This window comes from Diplotaxodon limnothrissa, linkage group LG7, assembly GCF_057381915.1.
Source record: "Diplotaxodon limnothrissa isolate DT_005_m linkage group LG7, D_limnothrissa_male_GT1.1, whole genome shotgun sequence".
NCBI classification, from domain to species: Eukaryota; Metazoa; Chordata; class Actinopteri; order Cichliformes; family Cichlidae; genus Diplotaxodon; species Diplotaxodon limnothrissa.
Window position 1 is genome coordinate 3356100 of NC_140602.1, and position 21759 is coordinate 3377858.

A 21759-nucleotide genomic window follows, 5' to 3' on the forward strand; every position below is an offset into this window, starting at 1 on the left:
ATGAAGGTGAACCCAAACTTAAAAAACATGCCCACAACATCGCTGCCTCAGTGTCCTTTGTTTGTATTATTCATGTTATACCAACAAATTATTCAGACTTTGCCTGAAGGCAAATGTCAGTATACGGTGGAAAATGGACGGACACCACGTTGCTCCACATGAGTCTACGATCCAAACATGTGAGCTCAACGATCTCTAATAGTAAAGACGGGCTTGAGTTTGAATCTTTTCAGCAACTTTTAATGTGGGATTTCTGTGTGATGTCTCCCTTTATTTGTGGTGATTCCATGTCATGGTGCTGGATATTAAAAGGCTATTTTGGGCATCCACGTTGTATTTTATATCCTTGATATCACTTACAATGGTGAGCAGTTAAAAGAATTATTCTCGGCCTTGGAATGGAAAAACCACATGGCCAGTGAAAACAAATGGCCTATGTCACTGATATAAGTTTGTCTTTTTTGGCAATTAGATTCCAGCTGTAATGTGGTAAAAAGGCTGGTTGATAGCAAAGGCTGAATGAGAACAAAGGGCTGCAGCAACATTTCCACAGCTTTATCGTGTAGTATTGATCTTCCTGTTGGGTCATGGGTTTTCCTTTTCCCCTCTTCCAGTCAGCTATGCCTCAGGGCTGTAGTTGGCATTTCATTTCACAAAGCCAGGAGGGATCCTGCCACATGTAGTACCAGCCGTACTGGATAGCTGGTTATAGGCAACCAGTTATCCTTGATGTAGGGAGCCAACACAATGACTTACAATGTCTGATTAACCAGCCCATTTTAAGATCATTTTGCTTCGATTAATTAAATTCTATGAAAGCTGAGACAGAACTTGGTAACCTGCATGTTTAATGGTACGTTAATTAACCATGTGCTGAATGCAAATAACCACAAGTAGCACAAAGCATTCTTTCAGTTGAAATCTGCAGAGTTAAAATTGTTAAGTAATCCCAAATACACAATATACAGTAGAGGTGGGAATCACCAAACATCCCACGATACGATATTATCACAATACTTAACGCACGATACGATATTATTGCAATTTTTAAAAATATTTTGCGATATTCAGATTCTGTACATAAAGGTAAACTTTATCAATATTGATTTTATCTAATATCAAAGTCTCACACTCAGTCTTTCTCTCATTTCAGTCAGTTTTATTGTTGACAAACTGAACGGTTTGTATTACAGTCTAGTCCAACTTAACTGAATGCAACCATCTGGTACAATTATAGCTATTCTGAACTATGCAATATGAAAACTATGCAGCCCATTCAGCAACTGAAGAATTTGAAAGTAAATTAAAACAAAATATAATTTTACTTTAAATAAAAAAGTTTTAAACTTAATTAAAATAAAACATGTCTTAAATTAAAATAAGTAAACTGTCATGTTTATTGCTGCCAAAAAACAAGTTAAACACATTTGGACAGTGAAGGAATGTCAGGATTCTTGCTCAGAAAAAGGATCAACATGCTTTGAAGTCAGAGCACAAAAACTTTTTTTGTAACAAAATATCGATTTCTGCTGTCCCTGTATCGATACATTATTAGCAAACAAAATATCACGATACTACACAGTATCGATTTTTTCCCCCACCCCTAATATACAGTATAGAATAGAATAGAATAGAATAGAATTCAACTTTATTGTCATTGCACATGCACAGGTACAGGGCAACGAAATGCAGTTTGCATCCATCCAGAAGTGCTTTAGTGATAGTATATCTGCAAACGTACCCATTAGAGCAGCAAATTAGTGAATTAAAACTAACCCTGGATTAGTAACATTTTTAAGCAAATCACTGAACTCTAATTTAGAAGCAAAAATGGATGCCTTTACTTGCTTCTGAGTCAAACTCAGAAATTTCACGAGTTTCTTAAAACCAAAAGAAGTTTTAGCTATACCAAAACTCTCGAGGTAAAGTCTGCTGAACATGAAGCTCTTTTTTATATATATCCAGCTCATAAATGTCTAAATTGCCTGAATAGACGTACTGTAAGCTGCTGGTCCCAAATAAACAACTCTAAATCCTGAACAAATAAACACAGTCCCAACAGCCATAAACACATCGCCCTGAGCCTATAATACAGACCAGCGCTGCTGAAAACAACGCAGTAAATATGAGCTCAAACACTGCAGGCGTACCAGAGAAAATACTGATGCTGGTGCTATGCCAGGAAATGTTTCCACAGCAGTGCATCTAGTTATGAACGACGTAAATGAGATTTAGTCATCTTTGCTGAAAGATTGAGGCAAGTGTTTCTGCATTCCTGGAACAACTTATTCACCTGCATCAGCTTAACAATCACCACGAGGCATCGCCTGTTATTTCACATTTTTCCAAACATGCAACACGATCTTCTCTACTTAGAAAGTGTGGCTGACCTGTTAAGCATTAGTGAATGAGGGGAGTTTAGAGTATCCTCTATTTCTTTAAAAAAGGGGAAAAAGCAGAAAACTGTAGCATATTAGAAACACAGTTTATCCCGAGGAGACTTAAGGCGAATTTTCCAGTAAAACTAATGCTGGCTACTGCACAAAGATGGCAGGAGACGGATTCAGATCAGACAGCGGTTGCACCACACACGGCTAAACTTGCATCATTGCGGTTTTTATTACGTTGACAAGGTGAACGCTCTCAGCTGCTCCAGATTTTACATCGTCTTGTCATGCTGCAGCGAGTTCTGCGTTGGGATCATACAAAATCTGCCACGAGCTATTTATATAGGAAACAGCTGACTCTGAAATCATTTGTGTTGCTGTTTATTCTCAACAAACCACAATATCTATGCACATGTGAAAATATTTAGAACTCGGCATCCACGTCATCTGTGCTGAGGTTTATGAATATGCGAGTGACCTCTGCTTGAAGGTTTAGAGCTGTCAGAGGGAGTAACTGTGCTGTGGCCATAACGCTGTGCATGCCCACAGAGGAGAACTGGGTTTTCATCCCGTACTGGGACGGAACACGTCGATGCTTTGATCAATGTTTTAAATAAGAACACGATGTTTGACCAGTTCTGATATTCTTTCATCTCACTCATCAATGCTGTGATGAAACCTGTGTTGGAGATCAAATGCACCTTACCTTCAAGGCTTTCTGTTTCAACTCTAAGAATCATGAATATAGAAAAGCCTGATGTTGATTTTATTTTTTTATTTGTATGGGAGAACTATCCAGACTATAGCACATGCACCGGCATAAGAAATCCCTCGCAAAAGGATATGGATTTAATAAAGTAAGAGAAGTAAAGCAGGCAATTAACCACAGACTGAAAGATTAAACAATAATCCACTTTACACTGTGGCTGCAGCTGAATCATCCTTACAGTAAACCAAAGTCTGAGAATGGGCTCCTTTGTAAAAATAACATTTTTATATACACACACACACACACACACACACACACACACACACATATATAACAATTCTTTCTACCACAAAAGATGTAAAATTGTGAAACGCTTAGATATTGATTTCTTTTCTGCACTGGTCTGTTTTATTACAAGAGAAAGCCAAGCTTCTTAGGGAGACAGTCCATACTCAGGAGCTGGGACTGTGTGGTGATGGTGCGACACTTTACCTAGTAGACCATGGAGCACGTTTTTCTTGTATTTTTTTTCATGTGAAATACTGTTATTTCAAATTTAGCATCATCTTATTTCTACATTTACGTTTCCTATTAGTTGGTTTTTGTATTTGATTTGATCCAGTTTTAGTGTCCTTTCAGGAGAAGCTAATGACCCGCCTGTGATCATGTTTAAATATCCCCAAAAGTTGATTCTGTTCATCTGGACGTAGCGTTTTCACTCATCCAGGTGACTTCTTCAGTCTCAGCTGACTCCAGGTTCATCTTATGACCAGTACATTGCAGCGGTTGTTGGTCAATGGTCATGAGAATCTGCATATTAATGATGAAGGAACCGACCTCCCAGCCCATTGTTCCTTCAGTTGTTTGTTTACTTTTAAAAGACAACGTTGAGATTAAAAATAGGTTCTGATGGCTTGCTTGAATAAAAAGGCAATATTTTTTTGAATTGTCATTTTCTCTATCAATCACACCGTGGATGTTATGTTAAACAGGCTACTTTTTGAAGAAAACCAGAGGTCTTCTTATTAAATGCCATGAGATCATTCATAATGATAATTATGTGATGATGGCAGGGCTAACCATGCGTCCCTTCCAACAATACTCAGACAGCATATTTAAAAACTATTAGACTTTGGCAACACTGAGCATGAGATGACAGGAATTTGAGTAATTTGTTCAGAAAGTGCTTTTTTTTTCATTCATATTTCTACTCTAAATAATTTCTATTTCCATGTAAAATCTAGATTTTTTTTTGGATTATTGCAATAAGAAAGCTTGCCTTGTCTGTCGCCCAAGCATAGCTTAATCACGGCTCTCAAAGGGGAAATTGTAATTGCACGGAGTGAGAGCCAAGTTTGTAATTTAGTGTAAAACACAAAGTGCCTATGAAAACAACAGCCAATTACACTGAAAACAATACAAATGTGCAACAATAGCCAAACTGAGAATCAGGGATAATTATATGTGTTAAACAAATAAATACTATAAACTAGCCATGAAGGCAAATTGTGTCTAATAACTGCGGCTCAGTAGAAAAAGTGGAAGCTGTACTGACTAATGCTTCATGTCTCTTTTTCTTACCCTGACACCTTCTTTTATGTATTTTGTGTACTTATAAAAGTCGGCCTGTTTAAGGAAAGCTGGACCTAAATAATATATTTTAATAAGCCCCAAAAAAGATGAAGAAGAAAAACAAAGCTGCATGAAAGTAAAACAAGCAATTTATCGGCACTCTTCTATCAGGTATATGAAACAGTTGTTTCGCTCCTTCACAGAGGTCTGATTTTCTGATTTCCAAATACCCATAATTTGCCGATGTCAAGTCGTTACCGCAAATTAAAAACTCATTGAGCAGGAAAACATGCCAGCGTGTGTTCCTGCCAACTCATCTGTTCATAGTGACAACTGGCATCCATCATTCATCCACAGGATTTACCGCCAAACGTCTCCAACAGTAAAGTATCAGATACACAGTAATCCCCTTTATAAATCTGACCTATAATTGTTGGCTACATGCAACAGATCACACGCAAAACACAAAAGAGATTATTTTACATTCTCATGTTAGTGCGTCTATTTGGATCAAGCCATAAAAAAACAGGGGGAATGACCACACGTGTTAAATGGAGACGTAGGCTACTGTGACGCTGCAGGCAACAGAAATATAAGTAGGTAATTTTTACCTTGCAGGGTTACACTTTGCTGAATGAATGAATACGATTTGCACCGGCTGGAGGAAGAAACAAACGACATCCTTATTCATGTAATAAGCACCATCCGTCTGTGGCACTCGCAGGGAAACTATGGGAGGATTTTTCTTTTTCTCTTCACTAAGAATCAATAACCTCTCAATGAACTGGTGGGTTCCTGTGGACAATCAGCACTTCAGAATGTGTTGTTTAGCCAATTAGAAAACAGAAGCACCAATCAAGGTCTATTCTCCTCAAAGAAAAGGGGCCACGTCTCAATGGAGCGCACAGGAAGGTAGGTTACCTGCCTGCTTTACTTTCGCTCTACTTTACTCGCATTGTTTAAGAGTCACCAATCTTATCAGTTAAAGTAGAGCGACGGGTATAATTAATTAGGAAATGTTTAGGCGTTACATCAAATAAACGGTGGAAGCAGTGAAAGTGCTCATGTTCAGTTCTGATAATGCATTTTTCTTTACACAAGTGAAGGAAATCTGCCAAAAGGATAAGATTTCTCACTTATTGACTTGCCTCAAGACATTTCTTATTAAAATTGTCATTCTTCTCATTTGTCTTTTTGCGAGACGGCACAGTAAGCTTCATGTGGTGGCAAGAAGTGGGTCTTCTGTAAATGCTGGACTCTTTTGGAGAAGCCACTAAGGGGTTTGGTTTGGGGCACACTTGACATTTCATCAGGTAAGTATTATAAGGCACTGCATAGTTAAATCAGAAAAAGACCTGCACACAGCAAAAAAATGTAGACTTACCACCACACTTTCACAATCCAGAGTCAGACTTCAATTTACTGCCTTAGTATTGAGAGCTTGATATGGTGGTTTTCTTTCTCTGTGGTTGGAGAAAGGGGGGAAAAGCTGTCTTGGACACCTTTGCTAAACTAAATGTTTCTCTGCTGACCAGGAATAAACCTGTGCCAACTGTGCGAGTCCACCTCGTGGTGAAGATGAAGACCTTACTCGGCAGAACGGCTGAAAAACGAAAGTCGCACACGTAAAAGGTCAAAGTTGAAGAGAAACACCTCAGCCGCAAATGCCGAGGGTCAGCGCCGCGAGCCAAAATAAACCGCCGAAATCAACCCTGTAAACAATCACGATCCCATCAATCAGTCACCGGGTTGATTGTGTTCACAACGACAGAGAGAAACAGTGAACTACAGACTTGGCCCCGCGCGTGAAATACTATACAACACAAGCTGTTCTCCATCTGGAGAGATGTCAGACTCGTCTGCCTCACCGAGCCATGACAAGCTACATTAGAAGCAGTCATTTCACACCACATTCGATTGGATTTGGTAATTCCACCTTTACATGTCCAAACACAAAAAAGAAAATTAAAAAGAAATGCCCCTGATGGCCCCGCAGCTGTATTCAAAATACAGAAAATCATTTATTTAAAAAAATAAAGAAAATAACCTGAATACTTTGCAGGTGTAGCTGCCGGGGAAAGCACATGTACCAACAGAAAAAAGAGTAGGAACCTACTTCTTTATCTTGTATGGAGTTTCGTATCGCACACAACTATTTAGAGCGCAGCCCCCCAAGGCTAAGATTACAGCTCTGGATTGGATTCAACTCTTGCCCTCTCCCAGTGAAGCTATTTGATGAAAAGCTTGGCAAAGGCCACATCCAAGTGTGGTGGAGTTTTCTTCCCCCCTTTTTTAATTCACTTAAATTATATGAGGTCCTGTACCAGACTGGTCGTGTGGTTGTAAATAACCTGTGGTGTCCCAGAGGGTGGCATGCTGCAGGCTGTTGTGCTTTGCACGCATTTTTTCAGAGCGCTAAAACCACACTCTGGGTTCCCAGGGCTCAACAGTATCAATTAGAGGCAGCTTGTGAAAAGATGTGCTTCCTCCGTTGCTGTGGTCTGGTAAGAGGTAGGAAGTGAGGGAAGAGAGAGGGAGGAGGCAACTCGTACTGCTGGGACTGTCCGGGTCCGCAAGAATTCAGTCTCCAATTTGCTCTGTCAGCTTCTCCATCCACATATATAGAAAAGGAGTGCAACAACTCATAAACAAGCAGTCCTTCTCATTTTCCTTTTTCTCATCTGAACTGTGCAATAATCTGCCCTCCGTACAACCTCAGCTCAATGGCAAACAGCACACAACTTCAGAATATGTGCCACAAAAGGCTTCTGTTAAGTCCCAGTGTTAAAGGTCCAGGGGGAACAGCAGCTGCAGCAGGTTACCCACAGTAGCTCAACCGGCCAGACCACAGGCTCTACTGCACTGCATCTGACTCACTCACTACACTTAGGAAACACCAGATACTGTAATCATATGTGAAAACCACTTAAACCACAATAATAACAGAAGTCAGAGGATTTCTAACACTTGTTTCCCTTAAAGGAATGAACCTGAACCTGACGAGAAGCAGACAGAAATCCTCAACCCTGCAATGTTAAAATAACTGAAGCAACGGAGCATTGCTCGAACACACCATCTAAATGCAGCAAAGGTTGATTCACAAACATCGGAACCAAAATACAGTCCCGATCAAAGGTTTAAGACAACTTGAAAAATGGCAAAAAAATCATCATATTTCGCATGGTTGGATCTTAACAAGGTTCCAAGTTGACCGTCAACATGCACCGAGAAGGAAGGGGAGTGAGACAAAAGACTTGTTTGAGCATGCAATTTATTGAAAACAATGCTTAATACCATGTTGGTTTTTTAGCAATAATGTAGTTAGAGCACTGGCATCTACATTACCCGTGTTTAGTGCATTTAAATTGAACTCGGGTTGGTTTTCGCTTCTGAGCACTCGGGAGTGGACCAAAACAACTGCCCCAGACCCTTTACAGGACGTGGTGATGGTGCGGCTCAGCTCGAACTCCGGTGCGCTTCGTTTGAACGTGATCCGACCTCGATTTGAAGCGACTACCAGGTGTACATTACAAGTACTATAGATGTGTCACGCTCTGTGCAGGCTAGCAGCCATGAAATGAACATAAATTCTGTGTTTTCTAAATATTCTCACACACTGTAATTTTTAGTGGAATTCACTTGGATTTTTCTCTGTGTGAAAACAAACCACAGAGAAAAGCTACAAGTTTACTAACTCATCAACTGAAAAGAACTATAGGTGTGAAAAAACCCTTAGACTATGAACTTTTCTTACTTTGAACTAATGAACTTTGTTCATTATTAAAACATGGTTCGAAAATGACAAACACTGTAACTGCTATGATGATCAATTTAAACAAATAAATGAACCTACTGTATCTGGCAGCTTTGTTTAAGCAGGTGACTCGTATTCAGTTTGGAAGTCACGAGTGCACTGACAGACGTGATTTTCCAGCAATACAACCAAGACACTGGATAATTTAGCTGGCATATTCATAACAGTCGGGCTTCTTTGGGATCACCAACCGTGAATCCTCTGACCTCATTCCTCTGTCTTCTTACCACTTGAGAACAGCCAGAACTTTGAGAGCATGTAACAGAGCACGTACAGCCGTAATGGGATTGCCCAATTGGTTCTGACAGGTTTGGTGCACAATGCTGCAGCAGTTTTCTGCTCTGTTCAAACAGTGACCTCTGGGGTCTTGATTCTTTGTCCTTCATAAACAACAGGACAACACAAACGGGGATTAATTCCCCTCTATTTGGCGACAAATGGTTGCCTTCACTGGGTCCAGGGAGAACAGAGGGAGCACACTAAGCTTTCTTTTTACAACGAACAAAGGCGCTGGCTCTGAACCGGCCAACTTGTGTCATAACCTTATCGAAATGAGCCAGTGCTTCTTGCCACAGAGATGGTGAGGCACAGTGAAAAGAAGCCTTTTCCTCTTCATTGATGAAAAGGCCAAACTATAGCATCCCTGTTGGATATGGGGGACAGGGAAGTTTTTGTTTCTAATAGCTCGGGGTTCTCTGCTTACACGCCCTCATCCATAGTGCTGTTAATCCCATTAATATGAAGAGAGCCAAGAGCCTGAGAGTGGCCGTGGCTTAAGAGCCATCAGCCAGCATTAGCCCTGGAAATCCAAACCCTTGTCTAGACCCATTGCCAACTTAGCCCAACAGAGTTTAATCATCTGAGACATATTTACAACGACGGCAGCAAAACCTATAGCTGCCCTTTACCAATCGATGCGCTGATTCTTGGCAGCGTTAATGCCTTTCTCACATCACTGAACTGTGGTCGTGAATGTCTGCCACACAAAACTGACCGTGGGTGGGATTTAGACTGGTATTACACATTGTTTAAGGCAATTAGTGTGTGTGTGTGTGTGTGTGTGTGTGGGGGGGGTTCTGTCTGCAGTACACTGTGCGTGCAAGATCTATTAAGCAAGACAGTCTGTCAACTTTAATTAAACAGCCAGCCGAGACAATGAGAATACTCAAAGTGGACTATGGTCATCATCTTGTGTTGTATTGTAAAAACTGATCTCTAATGCCTCAATCCACCACCAGGCAGCACACCCGACAGCTACATATGGACCATTTTTTATCCCACTGCATGGCAGTTGGGTGATTACCCTGCTTCAGAGCCTGATTATTTTAAAGTAGCTATAAAGTATCTCGATCTGGCCTGGTGAGAGCACAGAGGTGGCTTTCAAGGACTCGTGGGCATGCTATATATTCATTATCAGCTTCAATCTTACAATGAGACAATGTATTCCCTTCATTTTAGCATGCAGATATCACAGCGTGCCATTTGATTAGGAGCATATCAACTATTAGAGGTATTTAAGACTCATGTATGTATCGTGTTTCTCCAACGTCTAGACACCATCTGGACCTGTGTGTGTCCAGAAGCGAGGAAGGAGCATGCTCCCTGTGTAAGATGGATTACATATTAGGTTTAAAAAAACCTGGTTTAGCATTACAGCCTTGTTGGTGTGCACAACCTAATCAGATTTAGTAACAATTAGAGCAGGGCGATATGACCAAAAATATTTATCATGATATACATTTGAAAATTTGCGATAACGATTAGGGCTGAACGATATATCGCATTTGCGATAATATCGCGACATGATCAAGTGCAATTTTCTAACCGCAAAGGCTGCGATTATACTCTGGACATGTCCAAATTCATGGGCTGCATCCTCCTGAGGCCGCATTTGTAGACCGATTACGTCACAGCGACGCGCCGAAGGCTGTCCAAATTACTACCATATCCCAGAATTCATAGCGCGGCCCAGCCAAACTCCAGTTTCCAGCAATGGCGGCCGCTACTAAGTTTTAAAATTACTCATACTAATCTTTCAGGGTCACAAAATAAACTTTTAACATATTTTCAGGCGAGAAAGTAGCTGTGTAAACATCAAATATCTGCTCGGTTTATCAAGATATCCCATATTTGCAAAAGTGCTTCGACGTTTTCAGAGGCGTCTGCTACCCACCAGCTCGACAGCTAGCCGGGAGCTCGAGGGTTACTGATGCGGCCGAGAACGGCACAACTCCCGGCACATCATTTTCAGATCACCGCGGAGTTTCGCTGCTCGGGTTAAACGTGATATATAAGTCACTTAGACAACCTAAAAATGTTATTGTTGGGCTTTTTTCAGTGTTTTGTTTGTTCGTGAGTAAATCGGTTTGGCTGAGATTAAAGTTATTAGATTAGATAAAATAAAACTTTATTAATCCCCCGGGTGGGTTCCTCCTTGGTTTTCACACAGCTGACTAAACGTCAAACAGAAAACTTATTAAACAGAAGTATGAGACAGTCGAGAATTTACACCAGTGTCTGGTTATATTTTAGATAGCAAGAAGCAGACGGCCGAGTTTATTAAACTCCACCGAGACAGCGGTGACGCTAATCAGAACTAGACCGTCCAATTTCACGCCTTTAAACTTTAAAGGCGTGTTTGTGTGTGTGTTTATACAATTGCTATTATGTTTGCACTTTATGTGTAATGTTACTGACTGCAGAGATCAGTAAGATGTGTGTATTTTTTATTTATTAGTTTTATTTATTTAATATTATTTTTTAATTGAATGACTGTCTAGTAGTTCACAGATGTCGAAAAACTGAGTGTGGTAAAGCCACTGATTTTGTTTATGTATATTTCTGCAATCTGCACATTGTACTGACTTTCATTTTAATGTTTACACCAGGGTTCCTTGTGTATGTTCAAATATACTGTTGTGATTGAAGAAGTTAAATAAAAATGTCAGTCATCAATTCATGCATCACCTCATGTCATCATAACAGAGGTCTGTCTTCCAGGAAAGAACAGTTTAAAATTAATGTAATATAGTATTGGCCATACTATATGATGTATTGCTTGTCTTTGTTTAATAATACAGAAGACAAAGACCTTAAAAAATAATCGCATATCGCAATCGCAATATTGGGGCAAAAAATCGCAATTAGATTATTTTACATAATCGTTCAGCCCTAATAACGATATAACTGGTGATATAATTGACACGAGACAAAATACTTTACACCTCCACAACTTTATTAGTGCAAACCCCCCCCCAAAACATCAATGTATTTCCACTTAAACAAGCAGCTTTTTTAAGTGCATTTACTGTAATTGTCGGGCTATAAGCCGCTACTTTTTGCACAAGCTTTGAACCCTGCGGCTTTTAGTCAGGTGCGGCTTTTCTATAGATTGTGCATGATTTTTGTCATATCGTAAGACGATTTGTTTTGTTTGTTCCGCTGTTGTACGGCACTACGTTGCCTGGCGGAAGGGCATGTGATCAGACACACAGTATCGGGGTTGAAGAGTGGTATGTTGGTCACATGTCCATCCGCCAGGCAATAGTGCCGTACAAGTAGCGCGAAAAACAAACTTCAAAGTAGCGCTACGCGTTCAGCGGGAGGCGTGGATGACGAGCGGCGATAAACTTGCCGCACATGCGCAGTGCCTTTGTTTTCATACACACATGACGGCGACGCAGAATGAGAAGAGCGAAAGAGGATCGTTGAATGAAATGGATGAACCAGAATTGGTTTGTAAAAATGCTGCAGCTTCAGTGGTGTGGAACTGGTTTGGCTTTCGTGCGTCAGATACACAACAAAGCACTATTTTTGGTAGAGCATGCTAGCGGGCCGTCGTTATTACCGTGTTGTTTGGAAAATACGGCACACTTAAAATCAATCCTTTGATTTTTCTGAAAGTCGACAGTGCCCCTTATAATCCCGTGTGCCTTATGTATGAACTCTGGTTGTGTTTACTGACCTCGAAACGATTTTATGTGCACGGCGCTCGAAAATCTGTCAAATGTTTTAGTACGACTTTGCTGAGCTACGAAGCCGCACCGCTTGATGGATTGTCGGAGCATTACGGCTGTCGTAGTCAGGAGCCTCGCGGAGTGATACGCACTGTGCTTCAACATAATATTACCGTATTGTGTGTGTATAACCTCTTTTTAGGTTTTGTGGATATTATACATGGTTATGCTGAGGATATGTCGGCCAGTTTCCACTGGAAATGCCTTTTGGTTAAACTGTCAGCGAGGAATTTGCTTGTTTAAGTGAAAATACATTGATGGGGGTTTTTTTGCACTAATAAAGTTGTGGAGTTGTAAAGTATTTCGTATCAATTATATCGTCAGTTATATCGTTATCGCCAATTTTCAAATGTATATCGTGATAAATATTTTTGGTCATATCGCCCTGCTCTACTGGATATTTTAATAGTTGTAAGAGAAATTCAAGGCCACTTTGTTGTCATTGTTTTCTGAGGCTATACTCACAGAACAACAATGCTATGAACTAAATGCTGGGCTGGAGTTTATCCCAGCTGGCAGGGTCCACCCTGGACAGGTCACCAGTCTGTCAGCGAGAGATAGAAAACCTTTCATGCTCTCATTCACACCCGTGACCAATTTAGGATAAACAATTAACCTAACATGCACATCTTTGGACTGTGGGAGGAAGGCAGAGTACCAAGAGAGCGCCCGTGCAGGTACGGGGAGAATACACAAGTCTTGGCAAAATTGAGAATTTATCCTCTAAAGACCATGAATACGAAAACCAAATTTCACAGCATTAAATTCAAATTGATTCTTAATCCGTCTTGCTGAAATCTGCTTTGTATTTAATTAACAGTTAGTGGTTTACAAGTAGTCACACAAAGCATTGTGGGGAAAAAAAGTTTCCAAAAAATCCCAAACTTCCTCAGACCGCAAACGCTGTACAGGAAGTTGTGGCTGAAGCATTCAGTGCATCAGCAGGTCCTGCCGTGCCACAACCACACGACCGTTTGCTGAATGTTTTTTACTGGTTCAACCACCACCATAATATTCTTTGTGTGCATTTTTACATGTTAGGACATCCACCAATGAAACGCTTTCTCAAGTTTAGTCTCCATTGCATGTTTACAGATATGCAGGTCTTTCTGTCTTATTACCCCCTTTCTGTCCTCACCACAGTGAATGCAACATAAGAGCCAACATTTTTTAAATGAACTTCAGGAGTTTCGGTGCAGTAACAAAGATGCAGCGTGGCCATATTCTGGGCCCAATGACAGTGTGTAGGAGTGAGAGTAGCATCGTTTCTACTCAGCTGATTCCTATTACCCTGAATATGAACTCACTCCATCCAAGACGCATGCTTCGAGCAATTCTGTGGGGTTTTGTTGGAAAGAAAAGAAACATATCAGAACCCCTCATTAATGGTATTTTTAGAAACAAACGAATTTCTGCCAGGCTAGCTTATCTTGCAATTGTGGTGAGAGAGAAAATAACAATTTCTACCCTCACTGGCTATCTGTTGGAAAACGAGAACTTGGGAAAATTGAGATCCAATCTTTCTGTGGTTGAAAGTGAGCCGATCTTTCCGCGCTGGTGTAAAGGAGTCATGTTTTAAAAGAAGAATCTTCTTTCTTCCTTTTCTCTTTCTGGTACATTTGAAGGGAAATCTGAGAGATACTGTAATGAAGATTTCAAAAAGTTGTCACATTCACCGCACACTGGCAGCGCTCACACGTGGAATGTCAACAGACTCACACTGGAGCTAAAAATCTGTAACTGATAATCAGAAACATTCCTGCTAGAATATTTATTAGAGAAAGTGTGGAGCCACCAGGAGTGAGTAGGATACCTTCCACATGTCTCCTTCCTATCCTGCCAGCAGATTATACAGTCTGGCAGTCGAAGGAAGGAAATGCAGGACCCAAGGTTCTTACCGTTGACAACAGAGTCGCACTGAAGAAAACCATTACAGCTCTTTCATCTGTGCTTTTTTAAAACGAATTCTTTGCATTCTTAACTTGATTTAAATTTGCAATATACCTTTTTTAAATTTTTGTTCTAATATATTTGCGATAACTTTGAAGATAAGAATCATTACATATGTTAATGTCCATAAAATTTCAAGATCACAGAGTCTTTCAAGTCAAACGTGAAGGACTTTGACCCAGGAGATTGGGGTTCATGTTTGTTTGCATCTATGACTGCTGGGTTAGGATTAGGTTAGTTTTAGGAAAAGATCACAGCTTTGGTAAAAACAGACCTATGATTTTTTGGGTCTATTTTAATGCTTTCTAACACGTGTAAATGTTTACCACATGTTAGAAAAGCCCTGGCTGAGTGGAGAACTCTTTCCCGTTAAAGGACATTAAGTTAAAAAGACTTAATATGTAAAGTTTTATTTAACTGAATTTAACAGAACAGCACTGCAACCTAAAACTAACAGATTAAAGAGTTCTTCACATTTACACAGAAGAGCTTTAATTTTCTTCAACTGAATTGTTCGGGAATAGAGGAAACCTGACTCCAATATTATTTCTGCCTCACTTTTTCAGTCTGATACTTGGTGCTGGGAAAAGCAATCGAGGAATATGAATCTGTTGTGATGGAAAACCATATAAGAGCGGTGAGAATGAATCAAAGCAGCTAATCTGAAGGCCGTAACATAAATGATGAGTTGAAAAATGCTGGAAAGCTCTGTGTATCACAGAGTCAGGTGATAATTATGTGCACGTTTGTCATTTTGGTTGCATTACACAGATTCGATCTATTCTAAACAGTGATTATGGCCCCTTTGAAAAACTAAATACATGAGTTTTAATGCATTATATTATTTTGTCTATCTTCACTGACTGTCAGCATGAACTCTGATGTCTCCATCCTGGCAACTACAAGCAACAAACAACCTACATTTGAATCCACTTCAAATGCTCCCCCTGAAACTGGTGATGGGAGAAAAACCCTAAACTGCTTACTGAACGAGACCATCTGGAGACGCTGGATGATAGAAGCCGGGGGCCTAAAGGTTTTTGGGGGGGTAGCTGAAAGGAAGAGAGACGGAGGGAAAAAAAGATGCAGAGAGAAACAGCAGCGTAGCTACATCTACGAAACCATGTCGTGAGTCCCTCTCTGCAGGCAGGACGATAATTACAGGGCGCAGGCTAAGAAACCCTGACTGGGAAAAAAAGAAGAGATATTCAGGCTGCTGGGTTGCCGCCCTTGGGCCCTCAAGATAACCACAATGCTAAGCAGCAATCCTACAGTATAGGCTATGAGAGTAGGGTTCAAGATCACTGCAGTGACACTGTGCCAAAGAAGAGACAGCTATGGACAAGCCTATACTGGGGCAGGTAGGTCAAAGTATTCTGGTCTCCACCTCAGAGGCCAGATTAAGGTTGTCTACACGTCTCTGAAGTTAAACTTGAAGAAAACTTGAATTAATCTGAACTAAAAACAAATATTTAATAGTTTCTTTTTCCTTCACCATATTTACTATAACATTTGGGTGGTGTCAACATAAGTCACCACCCAAACCTCACATAAACTGCCTCAGCAAAGCAGCTTTTGGTTCTGCCCTCAATCCCAACTTCTCTAATAAAACTTTCAGTGCGTGGAGCTGTACGATGACTCGCCGTTACCAACTGTCTGACCATTATAAATCACTGGCCATGCCCAGGGAGGCTGCGTCCTTCAGCGTGACCCACAACCTTCACACATCCTCACACAGTCAAATTGTACACCATAACACGAGGCTGGAAAAATGAGGTGGGTGCAGTTCATCACATCCATCAAACTCCTGACAGTGAACAATAATCCATAAAGCCAGTGTGTGTGTGTGTTTGGGGGGTGAAATATATCTTAAAAACAGTCCAGTGTTTACAGCTACTAAATGGAGAAGTTGGCAGCTTTTTAAGCTTCATTAAAAACACCGTCACCTTGATTAACCTGCGCTCAACAGGTTTTTATAACCGAATAAAAGAATCCTGCAATCAAACCACGGAGGTCTTTTCATTATCACGCGAGTTCCTGGTGCACACGGCTTACAGGGAGCCGCAGAATATTGCACCAGTATTTCTCGTCTGACGTTTATCTGAGCTCTCCCATTCCTTCGCTCAGCCCTAACTGTAGATTGCAGCAGTGCTGATATGAACTACATGACGTATGATTCCCATTTTCCAGTGCAGGTGTCAAAGCTGTGTATGTGCTAATGATGACTGTGTCCCAGGGAGGGAAAGGAAAAGCCCCCTCCCCGCGGGAATTTGGCCGTGGCGAGCAGGTCGCTTCTCCACGCTGTCATTCGTATCAAATGAGGGGCATTACCGGCTGCAGGGTCAGAAAACTGACTTGCATGGAATTATTTTATTTAGACTCTGGACAAAAATAATTAAACATGTGTAAACAAAATTTTCCCCTCTCCTTTTAAATGTGAACTTCCTTGGTTACCGCCTTGGTTACCAGGCATAAAGTTATTAATGTGTAACCACTGAACACACATATGATAAGACGCATGTGACCGAGGCACTCCTGATACCATGAGAAGAATGAATTTGAAGAAAACAAAAAAAGCACTGCTACAAAGCGACTATGAATCCTCAGGTGTCTCTTCTATGGCATCTTTGTGCCTCCCAGGCATTTTATGCACACTGCAATCTTGAATTTTGATTTTAAATCACAAACTGATTTAAGTCTGGGCATTAGTTTCACAGCCAGCAGCAAAGGAGAAACACAATCTATCTTTTCACCGACAGGAATCAATGCCGCCTTGTGAAAAACAGCTATATTTATTTTTTTCTCCTCAGCTGTTTACCATAAAAAGTTCAATCGAAGCTATAAATCTTTATTTTGGGGCATGCCGTCGTTATATTCTGTAACTCTGGTGTCCTTTTAGTTTATGAAAAACAATATCTGAATGATGCATAAATTAGTGTCACAGTTTAAATAAATCCACTCTAAAGGCTGCAGGGTGTTTAGTAATGGCAAGCTCGAAGTCTGATTTATTGCCATTACAAATTTAGTATTTTCCATAATGACAGCATAAAGACATCATCTTTTTTCAAACCTAACCCAGCATTAGCAAGTCAGATCAGTTTGTATGCCCAGGACTGTTGTACTTAAAATGATACAGCACCGCCGCACACACCCTTCCTCTCTCCTCCCTCCTCGCTCTCGGTGGAGCCCAGGGGGGGACAGGAGACGGCTGCTAATTGCAAGCCTGGAACACACGGTGTTAAAAACAGATAACGCTGGATGTGACAGATAGAACAAGATGTCAGAGACAGAATACTGTACGTCAGAGCAAAACCCCGGCTGGGATGGGCGAATTCGGTCACTCATCTGTTTCACCAAAAAAGCCAGAAAAAATTTGGAGCCAAACTCCTGCGGTAATAAATAATTATTTTACAATTATGTTAACATCTCCTCATAGAATTATCAAGGTTTGGCGTCTGTATTACATTCAAACTTGGAGGGGCTATCCAACAGCCGGCTCTCACCTCTCCACCTTCCTATCATGTAAGTGTGTGAATCACCCGACCTAAGCACCAAGTGCAAAACGCACAGCAACACACAACTGTAAAAGAAAAAGTGTCACACTTTCAGCAAAAAAAGAAAGAAAGAAAAAGACCAGGGGGGATGTGCTCAGCAGGAAATGTTCTATATCCAGAGCAGTGAGCAGAGATGTGCAGGAAATACACCACGTTCAGTGTTTGTACACTAAGCTGTATTCTCTGTGCGTGCTTTACTCTTTAAGACACATATAATAAATGCACAGCACTGCACAATATTCTGTTCAGAGAAAAAGCATCCCAGACTGACAACTATGAATACTGGCTGTAGTAATATTGATAGGATGTTGATACAGTGATAGGAGCATAAAATGTGCATGCAGCTGACCTACATCAAGGCAATGGATGGAGAGTAAGGAGCCGGAGGCACTGACAACCATTCAGCCATCAAATATCAAAAGGCCAGCTATGAGTAATGCATTTCCCTGCATAACAGCGACTGAGCCCACAAACCAATGAAATGGGTTACAACGTTGCCTCTTTTAAGTAAATGAATAAGAAAACGCTCTGCACACTCGTGCATGTGTGGAACTGCTGCAGAGATATGAGGCACGTTTTTTTTCCTGTTGGGATCAATTGATTCCCCAGCACATCTCAAGACTTTGAGACTTTGAAGAAGTTATTTCTGAGGCGTACGGGCGCGCTGCCTGACTACACTTTTCAACTTACGGAAAAACAACAAGCTGTGATCCAAGACAGATCAGCTGTAACACGGGAATGTTGAAATATTAGCCCAAAGGAATTATCTTTCAAGGCAGCTGCCACACATGTCACAAACAAGCACGTGTCTGGACTGTGGACTCTGACAGTGACTTTCAAAGCAGTGAGACATTTCCATCACTCAGCTTCTCCTCAGAGCACAAACTACCGATACGTGATACCTGCCTTCAAGCGGACTGTTTGTAGTGATAGACACAACGCTCTGTTTTGATGCTGACGCAATGAAATGCCTCCTTCCTCCAAGTTGTAAATCATCGCTTCTCTACAGAACTGATGAGGTTTCCTGCTAGTGGATACAGCACCGTGCGTTTGGATGTCATTCATTCACTCAAGTACCTGTCATCGTAGCAGAAATCGGCGCCCAGAGTGTTGACATACAGGACCAGAGCCACGGCGCCGCACAGCAATTCTGCAAACATTTCTGCCTCGCACGCGCGCGGGGAAATACTAACAAAAACAAAACTAAACAAACTGGGAAATGAGAAAAAATAAAGAAAATTAAAAAGATGCAAAGCGAGACACAGAGAAGCAGCGAGTCCCGGTTTCTAGTCCCTCTCAGTCCCCGTCTTTGTCAGGATGTCTCTGCGAAAACAAGTCCATTCTCTCCCCCCCATCATCCTCGCTGAAGTGCGCAAAGTGGATAATCCATAGGTGGCTTTCTTTCTAACCCATGTTGGGTCTGAGCCCGAGAGCTTTTTATCCCGCTGAGAGTTGGGCAGGAAATAAAACACAAGCAGCGTTTCGTGGATCTGTGACAACACACGCAGCACGCCTCCCTGACACAGAGGAGGATCAGCCTCTGATGCTCAGCGGCCGCTGCTGGCTAAACGTCGCGATTGAGACAGAGGTCAAGTCAGACAGTCTGGAATTGTCCAACATCCGAGTAGACTTTCAAAATAAACTTTCCAGTGAGCAGCGCGAACAAAAACAGGTGTCCAAGTGCATCTAAAGGTTGACAAAAGAACACGGTAGCCTTATTTAATGAAAGTCCTGCGATGTAGTGTGAGGATGTAGATGAGCAGATAAAACAAGGCGTAAAAGACACATAACTGCTTTTTGACCACACATGAGGTTCATTTTAACAAAGCTTTATATTATTCAGTGAGCTCCCCCATATAGGATTTTTATATATAGCCTACTCTTTTAATAATTAATATTTAGTTTTCTAATATAACTTCATTTCTGTCAAACCTTAAGATTTAATATGGACGATTAATCTACTTTCCTTCCGCTCCAAACCTTCGCATTTCTGCAAACTTGACGCAGCTATGCTCCTAACACATGTGGTTTGAGAGAACCCGAGCGCATGCGCACCTCCCCTCCTCTAGAAAGGGGATAAATCACACTAGGTGGGGCTGAGAACCGCTGGTAGGGGTCACTTAATACCGCTAAGAGTAGTCCATAATGTCAAGGTGGTCCTTAGAGTGGAGTTCGAGGGTATGCTTCATGAACGAATATCATATTAAATTTCATAAAACCTGTCACTGTAATCTGTGGCGCTCATCTAATATCTACAAAAGACAATAACATATAATATATTTGCTGGCTACAGCTATTATTGCTTACGTAGGAGAATTAATAATTAAAGAAACACAGGCTTGCTTGGCTGTAAGAAATATTTCCCTCTACTTTAAATGTGGCTTCAGTTTGCTGCACATGTAGACATACAGGGAGCAGCAGCTGAAGCAGACACACACATCCCGTGCGCTTGCCTTGATGACGATTCTTATGACAGAAAAGGTAACAGTTACTTATTAAAAGCTACATTATTGTAATTTATGTCAGTCCAATGACAAGATGGTGTGAGAGCAGAGATCACTTTGACCTAAAAGACTGACTTTCTTAGATAAATGATGACGGGAAAATCTTTTCCTGCTTTTGATGTGAAGAGCAGATTATATGTTTACCACCCTGAACAATGAGTCGCCACAGTGTGTTTTCAGGAACTTCTTTCTCCTCAACAAGGGTCGGAAAAGTTGTAAAGCTGGGCCCAAAGGGACCACTAGAGGGCCCTTAGGCCAAGAATATCTGTGAGAAGACTAAACAAGGTAAATTATTTCAGCCTCTAATATACAACTGAATGCATTGTCCTTAGCTAAATACCGAACATTTCCGATGATTTTCCCGTGATTGCACAAAATTGCCACTTTAGAAGTGAACAAGCAAAACAAAGCTGGGTGTTCTTTTTCATGATGAGTAAATTCAGTGTCTGGTAATTATTAAACTCTCCCAGACTTAGTCTTTTATTATCAGTTTTACATGGCCAGCGTGTTTCTACATTTCCAAAAACAATACATTGCATTTCGAAATTAAAATGATCATCACGACCGTCAACATGATTCTTGGACTTCCTTTAAGAGTATATTGCACAACACAAGGAGGTATTAGACCAGCGGCAAAGAAAGAAGAGAAGAAAAGAATAATTGCAAAAGTGTTGCAGACAAAGTCAGTAGTCTGGCGACTGCTGTTGATTCAAGGTTGTTTCAATAGGCAAGCCCCATCTGTCAGGGCAGCATTTCAATGTAGCCTTTCACAGGACAGCAGCAGGACACTGTGATGTAATACATTTCAGGAATTAATTAGTCTGATCAAAGTTTTTCTGTTTTTTGGCTTAGAGTCTCTGTTGACTGATTATTCATGCTCCTTTTTATTTATTTATTTATTTATTTTCATCAGGTCCATAAATACGTTTATTTTCAGGTTCAAAGCGCATAGATTACTTACCACACCTCTGATCACTGGATCCTTAAATAAAATTCATAATATATCATTATGAACATAACTCACTTGATATATATATATATATATATATATATATATATATATATATATATATATATATATATATATATATATATGATGGTTAGTTCTCAGCGTCACACATATAAATGTTTCACCAAAGTTAAAACATGTGCGTCTGGGGGTGAATGAGAGAAAGAAGAGTGTCCTGGCAGGGTGGAGGGAACGGGAGTGTTGCCCGATGTATGTGACAGAAGAAGACCTCCCTGTACGGATC

At 40.8% G+C, this 21759-nt stretch overlaps 1 protein-coding gene across 1 annotated transcript in view; it reads right to left on the reverse strand.

The window, feature by feature from the left end:
- Nucleotides 1-19162, reverse strand: part of tmtc2b (transmembrane O-mannosyltransferase targeting cadherins 2b) — a 102806-nt gene extending 83644 nt beyond the window's left edge. Inside the window, exon 1 of the mRNA XM_085357209.1 lies at nucleotides 19080-19162. Within this exon, the coding sequence (XP_085213335.1) occupies nucleotides 19080-19162 (83 nt within the window). The remainder of the gene's footprint in view (nucleotides 1-19079) is intronic.
- Nucleotides 19163-21759: the final 2597 nt, after the last annotated feature.